Consider the following 25919-nt stretch of genomic DNA (forward strand, 5'->3'; position numbering starts at 1 on the left):
ATGTATGACGGATATTGAACGCCAATTTAATACTACTTGGGTAAGTAGGAAGGATTCTCCTAATGAAATTGATAGTGGACAAAATATTACATTGTTAAGATGTATTAAAACAGAGATACGAAACATTATCACCTCACTCAAATTATACAAACATGGTACTGACAGTTCAAGATATAACAAAGAGGTCATTGAAAATTTAGATTTTTCAGTCACATATCAATTTCAGTCCCTTTTAGAAAATGTTTTGGTATCTAACAAATTCACTATTGAATATGGAAGATTAGATCCTTTTCTAGAAGTAATTCAGTCGCCTGAATTTGGAGGTAATATAACAGCGTCAGTTCTAAACGCCATTGATCAATTTGTTTTCCACGGGATTATATATATTGATGATGCGAACAAGCATTCATCGACTAACAAACTTATTGAGAGCATATTAAACTGTAGATTTACAGCATCAGGTATTGAATCTGATGAAATAGCACTTCAAAAACTTCTAAATCTCTTGGTAAACGTCGTAGATTCAGAATTTGGAGAGTTTATTTCTTCTGAAAACTTAATAAAATGTGTATTAAAGTGTTTTCAAATTTCAAGACAACCAAGATCAACACTTTTACTGAGGTCATTTGGTGAAAGTTCTATACAAAAGTTAATTATCTCTATTTTATCTAGGCTTGGAAGGAAACAAATCAGCGAAAAAGAGGATTGCAGTGTGACCTTAATCAGAATAATTAATTTCTTATCAATGTTATCATTTTATGGACTTCAGCTTACTCAATACAATGCATCAAAAATAAGGGATACGAAGAAAGAAGAAGTTTTGAAGATAATAAAAAAAACAATACAAATGGATGGCTTGGATAGTAGTTCGACTCTTGAGATACGCAGAATGGGCCTAAACCTATTAAATATAGCTATTGAGAGTGGTGGAGAGCAACTAAGTAGATTCCCGGAATTTTTGTTGTTAATTCAGGAACTATGCATAAACCTGTTATTGTTTTCGTTGAGAGAATTATCTATGTTACAGTTCACATTTAGATGTCTATTCACTATTTTTTCTAACTTTAGATCTCATATAAAATTACAGATGGAACTTTGTCTAACTACACTTCACATTAGAATTGCAAATAGCGGAATAAATAAGATTGACCTTATTCCAATTAATATTCAAGATTTTTGTTTTTCGTTGGAACAAAGAGAACTTGCACTCAATTCCTTGATTGAAATATCCAAAGACCCACCTTTTGTCTGCGAAATTTTCCAGAATTATGATTGCAATATTTATTGTGGAAATGTATTTCAGGCAATTGCAAGAACATTTGTTAACCAATTTAAGTTCGAATACAAGCACCAGAGTAAGAAGAGCAACAAAACAACTAAAACATTAACAATATTTCAACGTCTGGGTTTTAATGGATTAATGAATGTTTTGAAAGGTATTTATACGGAGATAAAAAACATTCACAAAAATTTTTCTACAAACAATGATAAAACAAGTGATGAAATAAATTTTCAGCTCTTTTTACTAAAACAAAAGAACATAAAGGTTAATCTCATTAAATGCTGCGATTTATTTAATGAAGATCCCACCAATTTTTTGGAAAAATTTAATGAAATTGGTATTTTCAATAGTACAATTACTCCGATCGAACTAGCAAAATTTTTTAGATATGCTCCCAATATCGATTATTGCATTCTTGGTGAATATCTTTCGAAAAACAAGGATTGGAATGGCAGTGTAAGATCAGCATTTATGTCCACATTTGACTTTTCTGGCAAGACAGTCGTTATGTCACTTCGTGAAGTATTAGGGACATTTAAATTACCTGGTGAGTCACAACAAATAGAGAGAATAATGGAATCCTTTTCACACGAGTTTTTTTCACAACAAAAAATCATCAATGATTGTGATTCAAACAATACTGATTTTGGCATTAATAACAATACTCCAAGAATAATAAATATTTTTGAAGATGGTTGTAATGAAAAAAAAAGCATAGTACTGGATAATAGTGACACAATTTTTATTCTAAGCTATTCTATTATAATGCTAAATACAGATTTACACAACGTTCAAGTGAAGCACAAAATGACAGTTGATGATTTTATAAAGAATAACAGAGGAATTAACAATGGATCGGATTTGCCAAGAGAATTCTTGGTTTCTATTTTCGATGAAATAAAGCATAATGGCATTAAATTACATGAAAATCATGGTTTAATAGGCAAGCAAAACAGCCGTCAAGGTTCAAATATTGACACTGGAATTTGGGATACTTGGTTAAAAAAACACTCTTTAAATAAAGTTTCGTTAGATTTTTGCGATGGAGAAATTAAGAAAGAAGTGACATGCATCAGCATTTACGAGGAGATGCTAAATATTCTTATTGAAATGGGGTTAGTAGAATGTATTATTAATTGTTTTGAAAATTCTTCGGATATTCAAATGTTATTTAAATGCATTAATGGAATACTTGAGTTAGTGCATTTGTGTCACATTTTTTCAAAAAATAACGTTATTAATGATCTGATTGAGCGTATCAGTAAATTTATCAATTTAGAACTATCAGCAAAATCACAACTCATTATACCTATATTTTTACATATTGTTAGGATAACAATAAATAAATGGGATAAAGATTCTCCGTGGCATACATTGTTCACTGTTTTATTCATGCTAAATTCACTCAAATTGTTTCCACAAAAGTATATTGAATTCGAAGAACTAACAGACAACCAAGGTAAGGTTATTTCTAGTTATTCGAACATACAATACCCGAGGTTATGCTTTACAACAAGGACAATGACCTTTGGAATAACAAATGGATTTGAGTATTTTGTAGAATTAGCTAAAAGTGCAAATAAAAATAATGTTGAAAGGAACTTAGATCAACCTGGATCTAATTCAAGTTTAAAAATAAATAAGAACTCCTTTTCATGGTCTGAAAGATTTATTAGGTCATCATCATTGAATAATAGTAATTGGCTCGGTGACATTACAAACATATTATTTCGTTCCATTGAAGAAGATGACGAAGAAAATATCAAATTTGCTTCGGAACCTCCAAAAATTTTCGATTCAATAATACAATTTATTATTGAGGAGGACACAATGTTTCCAAGCAGATATTATGGCAAAGATATCCCAACCCCCTCTGAAATAATTCTGTCTTGGATAATAAATGGAAGCTCACCATACTTGGCTATTTCTATTTATTCTATAATAATAAATTCCATAATTTGGGAGGTCGATGTTTTGCCAATTATTTCATATAAAAGTAGACTCATTGATTCAAAAATCACAAATTCAAATATGCCATCAATATCTACAGGTAATTCATGGGAAATGCTTTCTCACTACATTTCAGAATCACAAAAGATATACAATATCTTGATAAATGGTTTGAAATCAATTAAAATTGAAGATTGTCGAAAAATAATAGATGTTTTAATGGAAATTGTAGACCAATTCCCATTTTCTGAGAGGAATATTAATAACTCAAACACGGCGACTTTGAACACTTCTACTATTAGTCAAAATGTTGGTTCTGAAAACAATCAAAACATTGAACAAGAAATATTCTACCTTGATTGGGGGCCACTTCTAATAACAGAAAAAAAGAAGATTTTGAATTTCAGAAAAATTTCAGATCCATTAATTTCAATAGGAATAATAATGTCTATTGTTATAATTAATATTTCTGACAATTCTCAAAGAGAAGTAGCAAATGATAATGAGTTTTTAACTTCTAGTGTTTGGGAGGAAGTTTTCAGTTTCTTTCAAAAGAATATGATGAGGTATTCAATATTTACTTGTTTCAATAAACTTGATAACATGGACAAAGTTCAGACTAATCAAAGTGTTATTAAGGATTTAGAGGGTACCCAGGAATTCCCTAGATCTCTTTCTCGTTCTGACTACATGTTTGCAGAGAGAATTATTACAAATTCTCTTGTTTTACTAATCCATCTCAGTAGGGTACAAAGTGTACAATCGCAAAAACTAACATCGATATTACAGCTCTTATTGCAACTCCATCCGATAATTTTCAGCTTGAACTCGGAAAAGATCATTGCTACTATTCAAATAATAATGCGCACAGAAAAAAAAGCACAGTTAATAGAGTCAGATAAAACAACAGTAAGTAACTCTGGAGATTGGTTCCCTAGCGAAGACTCAATTTTGTTGATGTTGGGAATACTACAAAGAATGGTATACGTTCCCCCTATCTCTTCTTTAGAGAATATACATAAAATCCCAGAGTTCTATCCTGGAAAGCTCTCAGATCCACAAATATTGGTTTTATCATCCCTTGAATGTATTGGTATGTGGTTATATAATCCAAAATACTCTTCATTATTATTTAATAATATCTCATTGATTATTCAGACACTTATTACATTTGCAATATTCACACCAACAACATTGAATGGTCGTGTTGTATTCTCTCCTTTAGAAAATGAAAGTAATGTTGAACATAATTATGATGCTAATTTACAAGCAATTTCATTAACTTTCTCATTACTTTCAGTATTTACAAATCAGGACAGTAAAGTTCTTATTACTCAGGTCGTACATACACTTTGCATTGCTGCATCATTTGGTCCAAATACTGTGAGGAACCACACAATGAATCGTATTCAACAAACCCTTGGGTCTCTTCACTTGGATAGTTTTTGGTTTATTAGTGACCCCTGGATTTGGTTTGAACTCATCGATTCATGTTTCATACCTCTAATTACATTCGATTTCAGATTCCCATTTTATAATAGTTTGGATGTGGAGGATGATAATACATCTTTACTTCTGTCTCAATACTTTACTCCTACTGTTGCTCAACTAGTTCTTGGTGCAGATACTGTTTATAATAGGCAAGTACATTCAGTTACAATAGTTTCAAAAATAATTCTTACAAGGATAGATCTGTTGTTAGAACCACTCGAGTTTTCTAACAAGAATCAATTAGAGTCTAAAATTTGTGATGTTAAGTCTGATGAAGAGCACTCGAACAAAAGATTTTTATTATTGGTCCCCGTACTCATTATTTTTGTGAATGTGCTTGTTCAGAATACAGCCGGGAACTCATCCGTATTTTTTTCGGAAACACTAAAGAACATTATATTGGTTGTGTTAAGCACTAATATCAATGCATCTTATGATGTGTTGGTTACAAATGCAGTAAATTATCTACAGAAGTTGGGGGTTAAACACTGCGAAACTGATCTAGTTAGTATTTTAGAAAACTCAGCCGAAGGCGATATTTTTTGGATAATTAAAAGTATTGTTGACTTCTTAGTAAGACCCACACTACCAGATATTGCTTCTGAGATAATAGGAGTAGTAGAGGATATACACGCACAAGTAAATAGCATTGAGTCGAATGGAGTGTTAGTTCACAAGGAGTCCTAACTATCTTATTTATTTACTTGGTTCTAAGAATGTCATTAGTTTATATTAGGTTTTCTCTATAAATACACTAAAATAGTTGTCAAAATCTAAATAAGTTGATATTTACGAAATGATTTTGGGGGAACTCATTTATAGAACAAGCGGGTTTTTTGCTTACTGATATTCTTATAGAGTATCAATTTATTTATGAATTGCTGTTTTATTAGTTATGTCGTCTATAATGGAAGGGGATTTAGAAGCTCATGTATCAAGTACTTTGGATAAGTCACATTTGTGTGATTTCGAGATTAAGGTTAGGCATGGTTTCATAAGACGTGTATATAGCTTACTTTCAATTAACCTTGCTATTACATTTGGAATTGTTTTGTTCTTCTCGCTCTTTAACCCTGCATCAATATGGCTATTTGAAAATTACTGGATTAGCATAGTTTCCTCTGTTTTATCTCTATTAATAATTATAATAGTTTCATTCTTTCCGGGGATAGCAAGAAATCACTATTATGGATTCATAATGCTAAATATATTGTCACTATTATTTGGATTAACCATTTCTGCATTGGCAATATGTGTGGAGAAGATGTCAGTACTCATATCATGCGGAATTACAATCTCTATATTTATTTTTCTAACATTTTTTGCACTACAAGTAAAGTATGATTTCACAGGATGGGGACCTTATATATTGATTGGGGTTTTGATTTTATTTGTTTATGGTTTAGTATTGGTGTTTACACCTAAGAATAATACTGCATACACTGTATTTGGTGGAATAGGTGTGACTGTATTCTCTTTCTACATTATTTACGATACCCAGAAAATTATTGGAGGCAAACATAGAAAATTTCAATTCGGAACAGATGACTACATTTTCGCAACTGCTTCTCTATATCTAGATATTGTATATGTCTTTACATATATATTAACTATATTCAGTTCATTTGATAGATAACACTGTTTTAATTCATAACTGATACTTTTCGAATGCAATTTGTTGTAAAATATTTTTAAAGTTGTGGCATCCAACCTACATACATTTGTGAAAGATTTCGTTTGCACTTTGCTGAATTGATAAGTTCATGGACTTGGCTTTCAACTGAGAGGCCGAGACCTCTTTCATGTAGTGATCTTCTTTGTGAACCATTCACTTTGCACATTTCTCCTGCTTTTTTTCCAATTTGAGGTGAGCAATCTACCATTCCATTTAATTTTCGGTGAATTGTTCTAAGGTGTGAGTGGCCTTTAGCGGCAGCAATAAATGAGATGGGATCAACTCCACCTCCAATATTTGCTATTTGTGATGTTTTCCCGGGTCTCATCCATTCAATTAGAGGATCATGAATAAATGCCTCGAGAAACGTCATAATAAAAGATTTGTTGAATGGACTTCTAAATATATTCATTGCAGAGATACATGCGCCAGTGAAGGTGCCCTCTACACCACAACTACCCATAGCAATAACAATGTTAGGTGTTAATCTAAATGGCACTATTTCCGGAACTTCAAGCAGGAATCCCTTTCCAAAAAGGCAATCGAAATCAACATGTACAATATCACCCGAGCTTGTATCAATAAGGATATTTTCAGCATGCCTATCACCTAATCCAACTATATAACCGAACATTGACCAGGCCGCCGTACTCCTAGTGTATTTTTGTTTCGCAGAAAGCCAATTATAGCTGGATTTAGTACTAAATTTTTTAAAGAACCAGTTGTGTAGAATTGGTGGGTATTTTGGTAATATTTCTTCGCAGTAAATCTTGTATAGCTTTTCCGGATAAATTGAGTTATGCCTTAAAATATCCTGCGTTTCCATTAACTGACGATGAAATTTCGAATTTCCAAGGAGTTCCTTCCATTCAGTCATCACAATACTTCCGAGTGTTGTTACGTTTGGAACCCATTCAATGATTCCAGTGACCTCTGACAGTGGTATCACCGAAAATGTCTTTAAAGATAAGTCTTTGAAGTTAATTGACATTCGCTCGTTAATTAGCTGAGCAAGTTCCATTAAACGCATGTCTTTTCTTAGGTCTCCACGCTTCTCATTCTTTACTAAATAATAGTATATTTCTCCATCAGAGCCTATTAATCCTATTTTCTTAGGTTTCTGTTTGCTTGGTAATATAATAATATTATCTTCAATTCCACAGATACTAACTATTTCAGAAAACTCATCCTTTGTATTACTAATGGCTCGTGATGATAAAAAAGCTTTATCAATTTTATTTTGTTGGCCTTCAGTAAAAGGTAAAAATTGTGAGAACAAAACATTTTTTGTTTGACTCACAGGTAAAAAATGGGAACGCAGTTGTCTTTGTGTCGGAATAATCATGTACTTTGACTTATTCATGTTCTTCATAGAATGGTAAAGTGTTTGGAAATCTGTACGTAAACTCATTGATTTATTTATGCTTTTGGTTGACTTTTCTCCCTTAAATGATGTAGGGACATTCCCTGTACTCATATCCATCGCCAAAACCGACAAATTATCAAATAATCTAGTATATTCATCAATTATTAAGGAGCATTCATCTCCCCCCACTGTTGGAAATTTTTCATTCGTTTCATAAAGCGTCTTTGATATTTTTAGGATCTCAAATGCCGTATTTTTACGATCTGTACAATTGCTCTTTAGCATTGACACAAAGAACCACCCTGCTTGTCGTGGCAATGCCCGGATTATTCTTGCAACTAGTGGTTGTATTATAAATGACCCAAGTCCTGGGTGTTGAGATCTGCTTAGAAGTTGTGGCAGAACAATGTACCAAAGTGACGGAGGAAGAGTAAACAGCTCCCTTCTTATTTTACTCAATGAATCAGGGAAAGAATTAACATTTTCATCAGCTAAAATACGCTCAATTTTTTGTGGTTGAACCAATGCCCCGAGCTTAAGTAAAATGTTTGAATGGTTGAATATTAAAAAGAGCACCCTTGAAAGTGAGGGATAAATAAACATGTTTCCGCATTTTAGGCAATTTAGATACATGATTATACATAATAATATAATTTCATCACATTTAATTAGTGAACCCAAATTGTTTCCAATATTCGAGTTTATATTAGTTTTGATGTTGTTTTCAGTTTCAATATTTGAAATTATTAAGTGAAAATAGCTATCTAGATAATTTGCAAATTGAAAGTAAGTTTTCTCGCAGTTAGACCGATATTCTACCGTCTTTTTGAAGATATTTATTATGTTTTCCGGTGAAACTGTTGATGATTTAATTGCCCAGTCTAGGTATACAAGGTTGATTTCAGATAAAGTATTACTATCAATTAAATATTGTGTATTGTTTATTAATTCGTACAAGTGAATTGCTTTTCTCACTTGATTATTCTGAAATAGTTTAAATAAATATGTTACGGCGAGGGATCGGTTTAAAGAGGTAATGTAAATGTTTCTATCATTTTTCTCCCATTCATCTAGTAGCTTTCTTTCTAGTTCGGTCCAACTTGTATTAGTCCTCAGTCCTAAAATGTGCTCAAAATAATTTATCGTAATTGATTTGTTTATTTGAATTATTCCAGGAACGCTTTCACTGAATGAGGGTAAAAATAATTTATTAAAATTGAATTCCGTCAACCCAATAATTGAAGGAACTCTATTATTTACACATGTTATATTTTGATTGTTCATACCTGACCCATTTTCAATAATTTCAAATGAATCCAAGAAGTTTACATACGAAATTGATTTGTGTAAAAAATGTATCTTACTTTTTTCAAGTACGAGTAAAATTGAAAATGAAGCCAAATCAAAACCAGAAATTTCTAATCCAAGTTTTGCATGTGAAAGAATAGAATGCTTTATTGAGTAATTTGACTGTGCATTATCGACTCGGTTTACAAATAACTCAGTCATTGAAAACCAAAGAGGTTTTTCAGATGAAATTAATGGATTGCTTGAGATGCACTGTACCGAAAGTTGATTATTTATTTCCGCGGATATAAAATTATATATGTATTCAATATCCATTAAAATATGTAAATTTTCCAGGATGTTAGATGATGTGAAGTGAGAATCCCTCCAGAAAATATTATTTTTAGTAAATAGTAAATTTCTGGTTTTTTCAAGTGAAGACTTAAAGGATTCACATACTTTATTTTTTTGTAAATAAGCCTCATTTCTGTTATTTTTTAAAAAATAGAGGTGTAACAAGAGCCTTCCGTAATATATATCAAATTTTTGTGTAATTACATCAATATTTGAAGGAATAAAAAAGTTCAAGTAATCATTATCAGACGAGTCATTTTGTATATTGAAATAATTGTCGTTATTAAAATCAGATAAAAAAGTATCCAAATATTCCCAACTTCCTAACGTATAGCATGCCTCAAGGGCCTCAGAAATAAACAATGAATGATTAGATATAATATCACTTGGCTTTGATTCTGTTAAGTTTGAATCTATAGTTCGTTTATTCCTAGATTGTATCAGAGTATTCAAAACTATCTTTGGAAGTCCTGCCTTTATCAAACAACGAAGATAGCACTTTGTTATGATCGTATTTCTACCTGTAATATTTAATAATATGCTTTCATATATCGTTGCAGCCTTAAGATAGTCTTCCATAAGAAATGACTCAATCAATTGTTTACCTATTACTCCCTCGGAGGCTGCGGAGATTTGTTCATAAATGCTCATTGTACCCAATAAATTTTCGATATCATTTATACCAAGATAACATTGAAAAGGTAAATACAAAATATGAGTATTTAAACTTTTCTTTTCACGTTCGGAGATATTAGGTAGATTAATATACGTATTGAAGCATGTTTTATAAAAATTGAGTGGATCTAAAGGGTCGAAATGCACAGTGGTAAACCCAGTTGTACCCAAATAGTCTATGATATTTCCCGAGTAATTTATTTTTAAACCAAACTGAGATATAAAAGATAGATTTTTTTTGCCTATTTTACGCTTTTTTTTTGAATAATCGTTATTCAACTGCTTCGTTAGTAAAAATCGTTCAAAGAGTAATAGAGCACGTGTATATGTCCTACATGACAATGCAGCCTGAATTAGAAGGCTTATAGGAATGTCAGTAATGAACTGCAAATTTGCAACAATTTTCAATATTGGATAATTTGTCAGTGTTGAAAAAAGCTTCATCCCAGGATTAAAATTCGTAGGTAAATGATTTTTATCATTTATTATGTTTTTATATGATTTTCTTTCAGTAGTTTGATTATAAATATATCTCTCAAGTTCATTATCTGATTGGGATCCTATTTCATTATTTTTTTGAGGCAAGGTCTCCTTGGAACTATTTATTTTTGTCGCTTCTGCTAGAAGGGATAGTGTTGTACTACTAGGACTAATAACCCCTATAGAAGTTGATGAATCGGAGTTCTTATTCATTTCGTTATTCAATGTGTCAACACGAATACCGTCATTCGAATATAATTCAAGCAGAAAAGGCTCTAATAACGATTCATTAAACCATGTTAATGTTTTGGGTACTTTGTATTGTATCAAGTGCTCATACAATTCAATTAAGTGTGTCATTACAATGAAAATAGATTCATATGTAACGTCTTGAAGTGGAACAGAGTTTGAGCAATAGTGTTGATTTATTTGCTGTTTATTTTTGCTACTTTTGCATATTTTACTATTTTCAAGGCCAGAAATAACAAGGGAACAGAGCTTACTCTTTAGTACTCGTATTTTTGAATGATCAAAAAACAGAATCATACATTCAATAGATATAAGAAGGATAATATTGAGAACATATGGGACACCCAATGAAACAAGCCTGCAACCTTCAAGTAAAGTACAGATGTTCAGTATTGAATCAGGAATCTTAATTTCACTACTTGATTTTTTCTTAACGATAGACAACTCCTCATTTATTTGATCAAGACACCAAAAGTAAAATTCATAAACATTTTCTGTATTTTTGTCAATATTTTTGATTTGGCTAAGTAAATGTTTTTTTGTTCCTTGAATAATTCTATACTCTGTAGAAAGATAAGGGTGCAATATTTCTTGAATTTCTGGTTGAAACTTATTCCAATTTTTAAATTGATCTTCAGTATTTATTGAATTATGACAACCAATATATTTTAATGTTTCTTGGATTGCATACGCTGCAACATTCCAGTGCGAGTATGTTATTAGATGGTTTTCAACGAGTTCAATGGCAATTGTATCCAATTCTTTTATGAATATCGATTTTTTGATTGAGGGAAAGAGAAGTGAGTCGTCAAAGGAATTTTTATCGATTAATTTCCCATTTTGTGATGTATTCATTTTATTTAAGTAATTAACTATATTAATATCAAAAGCACCAATAGAACCTATAATTCCTGCAATAATATTTTTCAAAAATGAGATACTTTTCTCAATAGAATAATTCACCTTAGTAGATATAAGTATGCCAGAAAGAGAAATATTGTTCCTGAAGCCATGTTTTATTAAATTGTACCTTGAAATAATATCATCATTTGAATGGCAATATATACTCTCGATATTAGATATATTCTGCTTCTGGAATATTAGAAGAGAATCATTACTTGCATTTGATACAATATTGGTACATTTTTCAAATAGTTGAAATATTCTGAATAGTGTATCATTCATATCCTTTTCATCATAAAGTAGCCAATAGGAAGAAATAGGAAACATCGTTAATATATCTTTTATTGAACCTAATAACTTCTCATACGTTATATGAGGAACATTCGGAGAGAGAAATTTAAGTGTCAAATCAATTCTTTTTTTGAAAGTGGCCATTAATAATTTATTATATTCTGAATCGTAATCATTGTGATTACGATCTTTTGTGGTTTCCTGTGAACCATAATAATTACTAACAATAATTTTTCTAATAGAACTCCCAATTTCATTTGGAACTACCGGAATCAGAGAAAAATACAAATTGTTTGTCCTTAGTACATTAAACAAAATTTTTTCGAGAAGTTTTTCGAAATAACTGCGAAAACGAGAGTCTCTGTGTGTTTCAATCATCAAATATATTTGATCAACTATTGGAGGTAGGAGCTGCAGAAAAATATCTTTTTCAAAATCCATATTTCTTTGTGTATAATCAAATAGATAACTTATATATATTTCCCAGCTCTCGATTGATGAAGGATGTATACCTGATGTGTGCGTCAACCTAATAAGTAATTCAAGTAGTCTCGTTGCATATTTTTTGATATATTTCTTGGAAAAAAATAATAACAACGAAGTTGTTCTGAAAACTCTATACCAATACATCGAACAATAGTTGGGTTTTGGTGGCTCTTTGACAATAAATGATACAGGAAAAAATGTATGTTTTATACTGTTTATGTTAATAGATATCTTATCTAGAAAAATAGTTTTATTGTAAAATTCAAGAAACCACATCAGATTTTTACCTATATAATTTTCAAGAATACCATCATTTGGGCTTTTGGAAAATTCTTCTGGTGAAATCCTTAGTTTTTTATTTTTTGATTTCAATTCATCCGAAATTGCACCTGACTCAAACAAAAGTACATTGATTATATTCGACAAACGAATACATTGTTCTATAAATAATTTATTACCTTTAATATTTAACGGCATCTCATCAATATTAAATTCCGGAGATTTAGTATTTCCGCTTTCTTCAGATAATTGATTAACCTCAAAACAAATGAAATCATCTAAATTTGTTTCTGACCAAAATAGACCTGCAATAGAAGTGTTTATTAACGTTCTTGGAAGTTCCAGATCACTCTCAACACTATCGATTTGTAATAATTTCGAATAAAAATCATTCCTTTTCACCCTAAAATATAGCACTAAATCTTTGTTTGATTTTTTATATTCTGAATTTTCTAACACTGACAAAAAGAAATACGGCAGTAAAGTTACCAATTTATCATGTGAAAGTGCACTTGGTATAAATTTCCGTATGTAGCTTAAAATATGTATATTTGAAGTAAATTCAACCAAGGATCTATAAAATAAATTGGGAAGAATGTAATTAAATGCAGGGCCAAATAAAATAATGACACTATTTGGCTGTTGATGAAACTTCAAATCTAGGTAATGAAAGCACTTCGCTGAAATAAATTTTTTTAATCCGGGTGAAATAGAAATGCTGGATAGAGTAGTATTTTGTTTCATTAATAAAGCGGAGAGAATTGTAAGTAAGTTGTAAGTAACATTTGAATTACTTCTAAATTGATTAATTGTATTATATTTTTTCCCTGGTATTATTCCTTTTAGAAATTCTGTCAAGTCCTCCTTAGACCAGAACTTTTTCCAATTTGCTTCAATCCCTATATTAGATTTATTTAAAATATGTATTATCAACGAAAACAAGTTGGAAAATAATTTTTCATCAAATGTTGCAGACAAAAACATAAAATTCCAAATATTAAAATCAATATTTACAAAGTCTTGTAATCCAGGGGTGTCAGGAAGTTTCTGAACCATTGATTTTGAAATTTCAAAAATATTGGACAAAGAACTCTCATATTTTGTCAAGCTTCTAGTAACTTTTTTCTCGAATTTTGTTATGTCCTGGAATTCATTGCTACACACCAAAAGAACGTGGGATAATGCATCATGCCTGATAGAACTATCGATATTATTACTCCTATTACGGCTTAGCAAAAGTGTAATCCTGAAAAAATTTTCGTACTCTGAAAAAAGGTTCGTCGATGGGTCTGTGAGTTCCCTGGTAATGTTTGATATTCCAATTGGAGATGGTAACAACAATTCACTCGTCAGCAAATTAGTTCCTTCTAAAGGATCTTGGTCTAGCAAAATAAACTTTTTTGATAAAAGTATAACTAGAGCTTTAAGGTGCAAATATGTGACATGTTTGTTATTTCCAAACAACCCAAGTCGCATAAATTCAAAGAAGTCCAAAGTTGTGCTTTTTAGTTTGTTATGAAGTAATTTTATATTGACTGAAACCAATAAAAAAAAATCATAGTTGCTATTTAAAATATCTCTAGGAATATCATTAACTTTGTTCACCAGTTTCCTTATTAATGAATCATCAATATCATTTTTATTTTTATGTCTAAGGGAAATATCTATGGTTGATAAATAATCCTTTATTTCAGGTATAAAAACTGAATTATCGATATCTACTGATGTAGAAACAATCGAAAAGCACTTATTGCAGATAAATATCCCGTTTGTAGGTATAGAGGTTATATTTTTATTGCAATTGGAACAAATAAGAATGTTTGGAAGAAAGCCAATTTTTTTCTCAGAGCAAGATTTGCCTTTGGATTTATTATGATAATAGTATGATAACGAATCAAACGAACTTCCAAATGGAAAAAATGCTTCATTATTTAGTTCGATGTTATTAATTATAAACTCAGCCTCATCGAGAATTGAATTACAAATTTTATCATTCGTATTTCTGAAGATAATTGTTGAAAGTGGTTTCATAACCTTCAATAGGATATGAGATGAATCATCAAAACTCAATTTTACTAATTCCTGTAAAATTCTTTTAAGTACAAATTCGTTAATATTGTTTGAATGGATGCAATTAATCATTAAGAGATTTGTAATACAGTTCCATATTATGGAGGTAAATACGTTTTTGTCACATACCTCCAAATCTAACAGTGAAATTATTAAATTATCAACTGGATCTTTGCACTTCACTAGAATACGAAAGGATAATTCGGACAAAAAAATGCATTGACTAATTCCCCACTTTGAGATATCTTTTTTAGTCAAATCAACTGTTCTGCAAAAGTGATTCAATAAATAAGAACCAAATTCGAAGCTAAAACCAAAATTTAATTTGATGAGGCTTTCAGAAAGTATAAATGCAGTTGATATTGAATAAAAGGCTAAAGTAGAAATACTATCAAGGTAGAGACTTTCAGCTGTTAAATATTTTGAGAGTATCATTTGAATATTCGCAATAAATATTGATAAATTAGATTCATTTATTTCAATTGAACATAATTCGAATATTTTGTAAACCAAACTATCTATTTCAGTTTCAAATATTCCGGGTTTATTTGATTCGATTTTTAATATTAACGACTGAATATCAATTAAATTCAAAATAGATACTAGTAGTTTTGACTTCATTATTAAACAAAAATCAGTTGTATTTATATAGTTTCCAGTAAATAGTTCTTTTTGAATCTTATTCTCTATTTTAGCGATTATTTGCTCTGTAAATGACGGCATCTTATTTAATATAAAATAAACTATAAATGCATAATATTCTCCAGCAGCATCTTGCGATTGAAAGTTTAACATTTCAAACCAGAAACTAAAAGCTTTTTCTAGTTGGTAACAATATGAAATCCTATTCATTTTACAAATAAATTCACCGTTAGGATTATATTTTCTTTGAAATCCATCAAAGTACCATATAGTAAAATCTCCAACTAACTGAATACTTGAGTATTCGTCCAATAAAAAATCCCAATAATGTAAATCAGAGGTAATTAAAGTCCCATTTCCATATAAAATTTCTATTGCACCCGTTTTATCTATTAAATGGAGGCTTGAATCATCTATCCTTGATTTAAAGTCATTTGTTAAAGTTTTTAATACCAATAAGTGAATCCCAAATAAATCTCTTTTGTTTTTAGTAATGGCTGAAACAAGGATATTCAACCATGCATAAATAAACCTATCTCTTGTTAAAGAGTATTGAAAGTATGGGGCATGTATTCTAAGTAAGCTTACAGTAATTCTTCCTAGTATAAACTGAGACCAAATATAATTGTTCGGAAATTTCAGTGCAATAGGTGCCTCATTTCCGTTGGACCATCCAGAATAGCATGCTAACTTATTAATGAATGTATCATATATATCATGAATTAAAATATTTTTCATATCTGATTCATTTTTTTTTGTTATTTTGTTGAAATAGTAAATGTTTCTCAATGTATCATCTATGAAGTCACGGCATAATGAACTATTTTCTGCAGACAAAAGCTTTAAAATAGTACATAATAAATCGATACAGCATTTGACCATTTCAATGTATCTACTTCTTTTAATATGGATTATTTCACATTCACTTTTTGTGCTCGCAATATTAAATTCAACTGGTAGTTCAATTGTAAATACTTTAATGAGAATCCTATAGAACAATTGTCCAAGGCCACCAAATGGAAAAGAAACATGTCCAAAACTGCAACAGAGGCCTTTTAATGAAGAGTTAATACTTTTTATTGTATTTAAACATTCTTCAGTATCGTCCCTTCCAAAAACATACTCCCTAATTCCCTCAAGTAAATACCTTCTTATAGTTCCAATACAATCACTATGGGAGTCTACAAATTCATCAAGATTGCGTTGAGTTTCTTCCGCATCTTTTAATGTATCAATAATACTAAATAATTCTGTTTTCTCCATTTTATGTTAACTTTGTTTCAGCACACAGTAATTTATTTCTTGCCGCAATATTTTTTTCTTAAAAAATTTAAAATGAAAGATTTGATAATTGGATATTTTGGTGATAAAATTTCCCAATCAAAGCATAAACAAGATGTTTCATATACTATTAACAAGATTGGTGGTCTTCCGGTAAGTTTTGTTATCAATATCTGAAAGAAAGCATTAATTCTGTAAAGGACTTCATCAAAAGCGAAGGGTACAACGAAATTAAATGCGAAAAATGCGAAAAACCAATGATTTTCATTTTGCAACTGTAAGTATCATCGATTTAAATTGAAATAAACAATTTATTTTGATTCAGGAATACGCAGTATTTATACAACAAAAGACGAATGATATATTTATTCTATTGTATTTCTTCCGAATGTGATAAGATATGGGCTGTATTTCGCTCAAATATGGAAATAAACACATTTAAATCATCAAGTGACAAACTAAATGAATTCAATGTAGATTCTGATGACTGGCTTTCTTCTGCCAAAATTGAAATAAATAAGAATAACTCTAATAGATATAATATTAATGGAGACAAACAGCTTGTTTCCAATTCGGGCAAAATGAATTGTAATAGCAATGGCTATTTAATAAATTACATTCATGGTAACTCCATTGTTGATACTAAAGACACAGTTAAAGAGCTTTTAGGGAATTATATCCGCAATCAAGGAAATTCAACAGAGTTTCCAGAAACAAACGAAGCCTTTAGTGATTCTTCATCTGAATGCACAAACCCAGAGTATTCAGATCCGCTCTTAGTTGATGAAAGTCTTTATGTAAATGACAAAAATAAATATATTCACAATTTTGGCCAGGAAATATCTAAGTTTCCCAGACAAGTTATAAGATATTGTTTTGGTGGCACACCACTCTTAGTAAAACCAATGAGGAACATTTACCTGCCCCCTTGTTCAATTTGTGGGTCAAAGAGAATATTTGAATTTCAAGTTATTTCAACAATAATATATGAATGGAGAAACGCCTTTGGAAGTAGTGACTTTTTTTCCAAAGACGACTCGGACTGGTCCACAGTATTGATTTTCACATGCGAGAACGACTGTCTTGTGGACCTAACTGAAGAAAAAATAATTATACAAAGTGTTTGATGTTCCTAAAACAGTGAAAATGAGAGTTAAAAGAACACCAAATTAAGGAATCTGTATAACTAAAAAAAATAAAAGTGTTCAAGTAAGAATCACCTATAAATCACTAAAAAACAGATATTTCAGTGACCTTATCAACTAGAATCTAGCATGGCTTTTTCAGGAATAAAACTTAAATACCTTGTTGAAAATTATTAATGAAGATTCTCAGTGAACATATTCATCCTTGTATTTATCTTTTCAATTAGTTTATCGTCGACTTTTCCACACACTTCTGCATTATACATATAACTTGATTTCAATTCAGAAAATCCGTTAGGGGAAGCAAAATTTCTTTTAAAAGAAATGGGGGATGTCCTGTTAGAAATTAACTTTACATCTCCCGACCAAAAAGGAAGCCTGGTGATCCTAGACTTGTTAGTTTCAATAACTGCAAATGGTCCGATGATATCATTATCTCTATAAGAATAATAATTTCCCATAAGCAAAGAGGCATTCTTTATCCTAATCCAATCACCAGGTGATAATGGTTTCTTATTATTTAAAAAATACTCCCTCAAACCGTAATTAAAAGTACTTGACAATACAACTAAATAAAAGCTCTCAAAATTTAATTTTATTGTATCCTCCAATGTCACTTTGTCTTGATTTACATGTTCTGTAACAATCAGGCAGAACAATTCCCGTTCAAATGACTTTTTCCTATTTTCTATATATGGTTTACCATTTGAATCAAATGAAATAGATGATTCACTAATAAATTCAGGTAAGAAACATATATCATTTACTAATACAATGACATCTCCATAAGCTCTGCAATTCGAATTTCTAGACTCATCCAAAAGAGATGAGAGTGATTTTGTGTATGGTGACAAGGAATAGTAAGGAAATTCATGGAATAATTCATAAACCCATCTCTGTAACCTTAGAAGTTTTATGGAGTCATTTTTTGTAAAGGTTGTTTTTTGTTGCATATTACCTGCTCTAAATGCATTTTCAACGGTAAAGTAACATTTTCCGGACTCTAAAATGTCTTCGTCACTATTGAAATCCATGTATAAAGTATCTAACTTTAAGTCATAAATAGTCCACACTCTGATTGAGGTATTTCTAAAATTGTAAGGTATGTCAATATACTTGCGTTTTGAAATCATGGGCTCTACCCTATGAACCCTAATAATATCACCCAAACTAATAATAGGGAGAGTATTAACATCACCATTGGTTGCAATTTCAAGCGAAATAGTTGGTATGGACTGATTTAGTTGTGGTTTATCATTATATCTATAAATTCCAGAAAGCAAATTTTCAAGAATTCCCCTGGTAAAGTTGTCAATTGGTACCAGCTCCATCACAGATGGATCTATGAGAGTGACATTTATGAATATATGTGTTTGATTCGTATTTGAACGTCTAGTAGGATTATTTCCTACTTCCAATACTACTCCATACAAATTTGTACTAATATTTGGTTTGATATCTGAAAGTTTCTCAATATATGCGTAATTGTTATTCTGAGGCTGTTTGCCAATACCTAAAAATGTTTTTCTCTTTTTGTTTAATTTCTCGATTTGAAAATCCAAAGTATTATCGGTATGCACTTCTTGAATTGTATCAGCACTATTCCTTGAACAGGCATTGGATTCTTTATCAAAAAATTCAGCTCTGTGATTTTGATTGTTACAATTATTCATATTGTTAAGAACATTGCTTTCTGAAAATTCGCCCCTATTATAAATTCGTGCCCAAGCAGGGAGATAAACGTTCCCCTTGCTACAAACAACAGCTGCATGAGTTAAAATAGCAGGTACATGTTCAAACCCTTTTCTCCAAACAGTCATGGAAGAATCCCTGTTATTGTTATTGTATTCAAAAATTATTAAATCGTTTTCAACTTTCACAAAAGCACCAATTATCTCTAGAACGTCGCCTTCCAAAATAAATGAGCAAGCAATCGACCATTCACTAAAACAAAGAATAGTAAAAAATAGGTCAACAGTTGGGCCGTCAGATAGGCTCTTTGTTAAAATTGATGTCCTGTATAATCTATTTGTGCATGTTAACTTAGCATTAATCGCTATGTAACATCCATCGTTTCCATAATTTAATTGATATTTTGAATGTTGCCGTATAACGGAAATACCAGTAACCAATACTAGAAATCCATTTGATGGATTAACAGCACCTAATACTGGCTTACTTTTTTTGAAGGTTTCCCTATGCATACAATATTCTTCTCCGTAGAACCCTGAAAACTATCGAATAAGCTAGTAAAAAAAAAAAATTTAGCGCCGGCAGATACAATCTAGAAGAAACGAGCTTTCTTGGATATCTTTCTAGCTTTTCTATTTCTCCTTAACAGTTTGTTCAGTCTTCTTCCATAGTGAGAGTCATTCTTTGGTGGAAGTTCTATCAAACCTCTCTTGTAAATACTTGATATTATATCTACAGATGGTTTTTTGTCAAAAATATGTAGTTTTCTTAAAGAACCACAGCTAAGTTCAAGATCCTCCTTTAGTAAAACATCTTTAGGTTTTTCAACATAGAAATTCCTTCCTATTCTGAACTTAGAAATAATCCCCATTTTTCTCGCAGAGTCAAGTTGTTCACGCAAAATAGCAAGGTAAATTTTTCTACATTCGAGGTTTTTGTCAAGAGCATTAATGTCACCGATTATTATATCTAAATGAAGTTATAGAAAGAGACCCCAAGAATTAAATATCAATAACTTACCTATATTTGACACATCATTGTTCAATTTTTGTGTGTTCACCTTTTTCTCTATTTGAAGTCTAGTTCTTTTTTTCCTCTCGATTCTATTAATATCAGACCTCTTTCTTCTTTTATTCTTTTTTTTCCTTAATGGTTCATTTTTTACTTCCTCACCTATGTCATTACATATTTCTACTTCCCCAAGTCTATCAATATCTATCAACTTTCCCTTTTGTATTGAATTTAACAGAAGGTATTTTTGCGATACATTTAGTTTAATAATGTCATCATAATTGTAGTAATCAGATATTACTGTATCTACAAGATGAGTATTATTGTCATTTTTTTGTTGTAAATTATTCATTGCAGATGCAGAAAATTGAAATACCTTATCCTGTCTGTCAGATTCTAAAGGGTTAATAGACTCTCCTGATGATGGTGGAGTGATAAATGGTCCTTTATACTTTACTTTTTCTCCAGGATAACTCTTTTTCACAGTTTCATCGCTGTTTGAACAAATAGATGTACCCCAAATATCGAATTCGTCGTTATTTGATGATATTTTCTTGCGTTTTCTTGGCAAATCTACATTTTTATATAAATTTATTATCTCACGATTTTTAATCTTTCTTATAGGTCGTTTACTATCGCAACTTTCATTAGGCTTTTTAAAGTTTAATCCACTACTTTTGTATAAATAACCATCATCTATCGTAAATAGAAACCCTGATTTCAAATCAGAGTCTACTCTGTCCTCTAAAATGCTGTTGTGAATGGTTTCTATTGAATTCTCAACATTAATTTTCTTATATAGTCTCTTTGATTTTACCATTTTATCAAGTCAAAAAAAGATTTAGTAAAATAGAGGCGCTAAAAAAAAGTTTCGAGGTAAGGGAGGGAATTCAGAATTAAATTTCTTTTTTTGAGTAATCTTGAACGAAGCAACTATAAATACTGGATCAGAGTATTTATATATTCAACATTCTTCTGTTTTTATTTTCTCTGGTATTATTATTTGTTAAATATTATTTATTCATCTAATTAGTCAACTTTTTTTTTTAAACACTCTTTGTAATACAAGGTGAATATATAATATAATAGAGAAATGTAAATATTATGTCAATTAATTGATATGCCTGAGCTATCCAATACCAACAAAGAAATCATATTTAATAGCTCCAAAAAAAAGACACTGAATGATATTTTTAAAACATGGAGAAACAAATTATACAAAGTTATTCAAAGCAGACCCAAACGGAATCAATTGAATGAAAGTAATGAAGTCGTTACGGACGATAATGATAAATACGTTTCATCTCAAATTGTTCATTTAAAGGTTCTTAATTACCCAAATTATGACTTGCCTGAAAGGTGCTCGGACAATTTTTTCTCGAGAAATCCTTTTGGAAGTGGAAACTGCTCTAATTTACAACTATCTCTATTAGGTCCAGCACTCAGGAGAAAAAATAAACAGTTTAGCAAAGGAGATGAATTAGAAGATATTTGCAAGTCTCAGGTAAATCGAATGTCCTCAAAAAACTTACTTGAAAATATTGAATTTGCACGCAAATTAAGCGAAGAGAGAATCAATAGGGCAAGGAACTACTACAAAAAATTGCAAGCTCACGTCAGGTCAGATGCATTAAATGAGGTTGTTGAATATATTTTTAATGACTTCGATGAGAATGACCTGACTATTCTTTTGAAGCACAGTTTCGATACTAAATGCAATAATACATCTGAACTAGAATTATCAGAAGTATATTTAAAGGCAAGCTCAAAAATAGATAATTCTCATGAAGTTAATTCAAACACTACAATAACAAAAGATTGTTCAGAAAATGATTATTCATTTACCGAGAATTTTAGAATGCCTCAAATAATGAATTCATCAGACGGAACCTCTGAATTGCCTTTGGTAGACTATGATACAGTTATTAATAATTCACTGTTGCTTCTTGAATCAGATTTTTCCAACTTAAATACTGCAAGTGATTATTTGGTTTCTAGAATTAGTAGCGTTTCTCTAGAAATTAATAAAACTATTGCAAGTTGCATTGAAAAGAAAATTATCAACATTAAAACAGGAAAATATCAAGGAAATGTTGAATTTTAACTTAATACTTAGATTTAAGTTGTTTTTCATATTTATTTTTCATACATGACGTATTTTTCTGCAAATAACTCATTAAAGTTGGATTCCTCATGTTTAGCAAGTTCGAAATTTCTATGAACCTTGTTTCCATAATTGCTAATTTGCTCTTCATCAATGAATACCTAAATGAAATAGAATTTCTTATTATGTCTTCCGTTGTCTGTTTAAAATCAATAGATAGCAATTCTAAGTATTTGTATCCAACTATTTGTATAAAGGTCAATTTCCCCGTTCCATCTCCCCTTAGACAGAATTTTGCACTATGTCCAAGCTGATCTTGGATAGAATCATTTATTATTCTGCAGAACGTTTCAGCGAAATCTGAGAAGTTACAAACTAAATTCTGTGTTACTTTCAGCTCGTTGAATTCTACATGGTCAATGTCGTATATATAGTAAAGAAATAAATCATTGTCACAAGTTATCTCTATTCTGATTAATTCTGGTAGTGATTTCTGTCCTTTAAGCATTACCCTAAAATTAATATTTTCCATAGAGCCAATTTCCTCGACTCCATCTGAATCCATCAACCTAATTTCAATTGGGCAAGTTCTCCTAAATACAACGAAAAAACCATTTGTAAGTATTGGATCAGCTTTTTCTAATTCTGTACAGTCAAATTCATTTAATACAGCTTTATCACAAAATTTTGTCCTTTCCATCTTTTTTTCAGCCTATAATTTATGAAATAACTAATACTGTGTATTCACAAGGGAATATATAATTTCTTATATATTTTTCGCAAAAAAAATAGATGCCACAAAACCCTATAATTATTATATATGCGTTATTCCGTTTAAATCTAAATACGAGTACTTAATTTTTTTTCACTTTCCGAGCTTGCGCAGAAGCATACTCACGCATGCACACAAGTCATTGTAAATTAGTTTTCTTCAAAATGAATAAAGGTAATATAAAAATTCTATGTACAGGAGGTGCAGGCTACATCGGTAGTCATACAGTTGTTTCACTTCTTGAAGAAGGTTATTGCACTCATATTTTAGATAACTTCTCAAATTCAGATCCTGAGGTAATAAATAGAATAGAAAAAATAACAGGAAAAATTGTGCCTTTTTATAAAATTGATATTAGGGATAAAGAAAAGGTATTAGAGTTATTTAAAAGGGAAAGATATGATGCAGTAATACATTTTGCAGGCCTAAAAGCTGTTGGAATTTCAGTTTCAAAGCCTCTGGAATACTATGAAAATAATGTAGTTGGAACTATCAGACTATTAGAAGTCATGAAAGAAACGAACTGCAACATCCTTGTATTTTCATCAAGTGCAACAGTTTATTTGCCGAAAACAACGCCATTAATTGAAACTGATCCACTCGGAGCATCTAACCCATATGGGCAGACAAAATATGTCATTGAACTGATTTTAAAGGACGTTTATAACGCCTCCAACAAAGTTAAGGTTTCAATACTTAGATACTTTAACCCAGTTGGTTGCCACCAGTCTTCACTAATAGGTGAAGATCCAGAAGAACCTAATAATCTTCTCCCATTTATACAACTCGTTTCCATAGGAAAAAAAGAGAAACTTTATGTATTTGGTAACGATTGGCCAACTAAGGACGGAACTGGAGTCAGAGATTATATTCACGTTTTGGACTTGGCAGAAGGTCACATAAAGGCATTAGAAAAGTTGTTAAAATCACAAAATGAGGAGAAAATACTTGACATATACAACTTGGGTTGTGGATCGGGTGTTTCTGTTCTTGAAATGGTCAAACATTTTGAGAATGCAAGTGGAAGAGAAATTCCTTTCGAGGTTATACAGAGAAGACAAGGAGATTTAGCAACTGTAGTGGCAAATCCTTCGAAGGCAGAGAAGGAACTAGGATGGAAGGCAAAAAGAACTATTTTTGAAGCCTGCAAATCTGCGTTTGAATGGCAGTTTAAAAATCCAAATGGGTATTCAAAATAGAAGAGCAACAATTAAAAATGTAAAACACAAAAATTTAACAAACTTCTTTTATTTCGCCAGACACTTTGTTGTGTGAGTTTTGATTAAGGTGTAATTGTTAAAACAGAGTTTCTTAATAATTTCGTATTGACTAAAAATGAAACGCGCAATTTAGTCTCTTTATATTATGTCTTTATTTTTATTATTTGTTTTCTTTGCTGCAATGAGAAATTCAGTTGCTCAGTTTCACCTAGTTGCCCATAGGGGTGCATCCTTCTATACTCCTGAAGAAACAAGGCAAGCGTATGAACTTGCAGCTAGCCAGGGTGCCAAATTCATTGAATGTGATATAGTTTCGACGAAGGATGGTGTATTGATATTGAGGCACAGCCCAAATTTGTTGGAATCTACAAATATTAAGGACTTTCCGGAGTTTTCCCACCTTAAAAAAACTTTGGAGATGTACTGCGATACTGACTCGGATTCAGTAGATGGGATATTTTCATGGGACCTAACATACGAGGAAATTAAAAGATTGGGGTGTACTCATGACATTAGATACAACAATAGAAATCAAGAATTATGTGGAGTTCAAAGTATACTTTCACTGGATGAATTCCTGGAAATGAGTGAAAATGGTTTTAATGGTTATAAACCGGGTATCTACATAGAAATAAAATACCCCACTATCCACGAAGAAATGGGAATTAATATCACAGATAAGTTATTGGATGCTCTAGAAAAATATGGACTTAACAAGGATGCAGATCATGTTTATATCCAGAGTTTTGAACCCGAAAACCTGAAATATATTCGTGAAAGAAGTCAAGTTAGGCTTGTGCAACTACTCACAAGGGACGAAAAAAACAGTTTTGTATATGCCGTTAAGGACCCTATTTCCAACAAGACGATTTATTCTCCATGTGACTTGGAATACATTGCAAAATTTGCGAATATTGTTTCACCGACTAAGCATGATTTGATCTCCCCACTTAACAAAGAAAGTTCAAGTCCCCCTCTTGGTCCCGGACTTCTTCCCAATTCAAGTGATTTTATTTCCAAATCACATAAATATTCCCTTATTGTAGTCCCATATACATTTAGGCCCGAGTCTGTCCTTCCTATGTTCAGCACCCAGGAGGAAGAATACGAATATTTTATCTTTACATTAAGATCGGATGGTGTTTTCACAGACGATCCAAAAGGGCTAGTGGAATATTTAGCCAAGAGGCAAGGAAACAAGTAACATCTTGTTA

General features: G+C 31.0%; 9 protein-coding genes across 9 annotated transcripts; 6 read left to right on the plus strand and 3 right to left on the minus strand.

The window, feature by feature from the left end:
* Positions 1-4: 4 nt before the first annotated feature.
* FG379_002992 (sec7 domain containing) lies at positions 5-5410 on the plus strand (the record flags this gene model as incomplete). Its single annotated transcript, XM_067328622.1, has 1 exon — positions 5-5410. The coding sequence occupies one exon, from the start codon at positions 5-7 to the stop codon at positions 5408-5410; it is 5406 nt and encodes a 1801-aa protein (XP_067182204.1).
* A 208-nt stretch (positions 5411-5618) lies between these two features.
* On the plus strand, positions 5619-6359 carry FG379_002993 (N-methyl-D-aspartate receptor-associated; the record flags this gene model as incomplete). The annotated part of the gene is made up of 1 exon (XM_067328623.1): positions 5619-6359. The coding sequence occupies one exon, from the start codon at positions 5619-5621 to the stop codon at positions 6357-6359; it is 741 nt and encodes a 246-aa protein (XP_067182205.1).
* A 55-nt stretch (positions 6360-6414) lies between these two features.
* Positions 6415-16743, minus strand: FG379_002994 (FRP1-like protein with a FAT domain and a phosphatidylinositol kinase domain; the record flags this gene model as incomplete). The annotated part of the gene is made up of 1 exon (XM_067328624.1): positions 6415-16743. One exon carries the CDS (start codon positions 16741-16743, stop codon positions 6415-6417), a length of 10329 nt encoding a protein of 3442 aa, XP_067182206.1.
* Positions 16744-16815: 72 nt separating this feature from the next.
* Positions 16816-17888, plus strand: FG379_002995 (uncharacterized protein; the record flags this gene model as incomplete). Its single annotated transcript, XM_067328625.1, has 3 exons — positions 16816-16914; positions 16962-17038; positions 17087-17888. 3 exons carry the CDS (start codon positions 16816-16818, stop codon positions 17886-17888), a joined length of 978 nt encoding a protein of 325 aa, XP_067182207.1.
* A 191-nt stretch (positions 17889-18079) lies between these two features.
* On the minus strand, positions 18080-21429 carry FG379_002996 (uncharacterized protein; the record flags this gene model as incomplete). Its single annotated transcript, XM_067328626.1, has 3 exons — positions 18080-20133; positions 20202-20567; positions 20619-21429. 3 exons carry the CDS (start codon positions 21427-21429, stop codon positions 18080-18082), a joined length of 3231 nt encoding a protein of 1076 aa, XP_067182208.1.
* A 300-nt stretch (positions 21430-21729) lies between these two features.
* Positions 21730-22713, plus strand: FG379_002997 (uncharacterized protein; the record flags this gene model as incomplete). The annotated part of the gene is made up of 1 exon (XM_067328627.1): positions 21730-22713. One exon carries the CDS (start codon positions 21730-21732, stop codon positions 22711-22713), a length of 984 nt encoding a protein of 327 aa, XP_067182209.1.
* Position 22714: 1 nt separating this feature from the next.
* Positions 22715-23413, minus strand: FG379_002998 (uncharacterized protein; the record flags this gene model as incomplete). The annotated part of the gene is made up of 1 exon (XM_067328628.1): positions 22715-23413. One exon carries the CDS (start codon positions 23411-23413, stop codon positions 22715-22717), a length of 699 nt encoding a protein of 232 aa, XP_067182210.1.
* A 236-nt stretch (positions 23414-23649) lies between these two features.
* FG379_002999 (UDP-glucose 4-epimerase) lies at positions 23650-24684 on the plus strand (the record flags this gene model as incomplete). The annotated part of the gene is made up of 1 exon (XM_067328629.1): positions 23650-24684. The coding sequence occupies one exon, from the start codon at positions 23650-23652 to the stop codon at positions 24682-24684; it is 1035 nt and encodes a 344-aa protein (XP_067182211.1).
* A 166-nt stretch (positions 24685-24850) lies between these two features.
* FG379_003000 (glycerophosphodiester phosphodiesterase) lies at positions 24851-25909 on the plus strand (the record flags this gene model as incomplete). The annotated part of the gene is made up of 1 exon (XM_067328630.1): positions 24851-25909. One exon carries the CDS (start codon positions 24851-24853, stop codon positions 25907-25909), a length of 1059 nt encoding a protein of 352 aa, XP_067182212.1.
* Between the last annotated feature and the right edge of the window lie 10 nt (positions 25910-25919).

Source organism: Cryptosporidium bovis (genome assembly GCF_009768925.1).
Source record: "Cryptosporidium bovis isolate 45015 chromosome Unknown contig_5, whole genome shotgun sequence".
Lineage (NCBI taxonomy): Eukaryota > Apicomplexa > Conoidasida > Eucoccidiorida > Cryptosporidiidae > Cryptosporidium > Cryptosporidium bovis.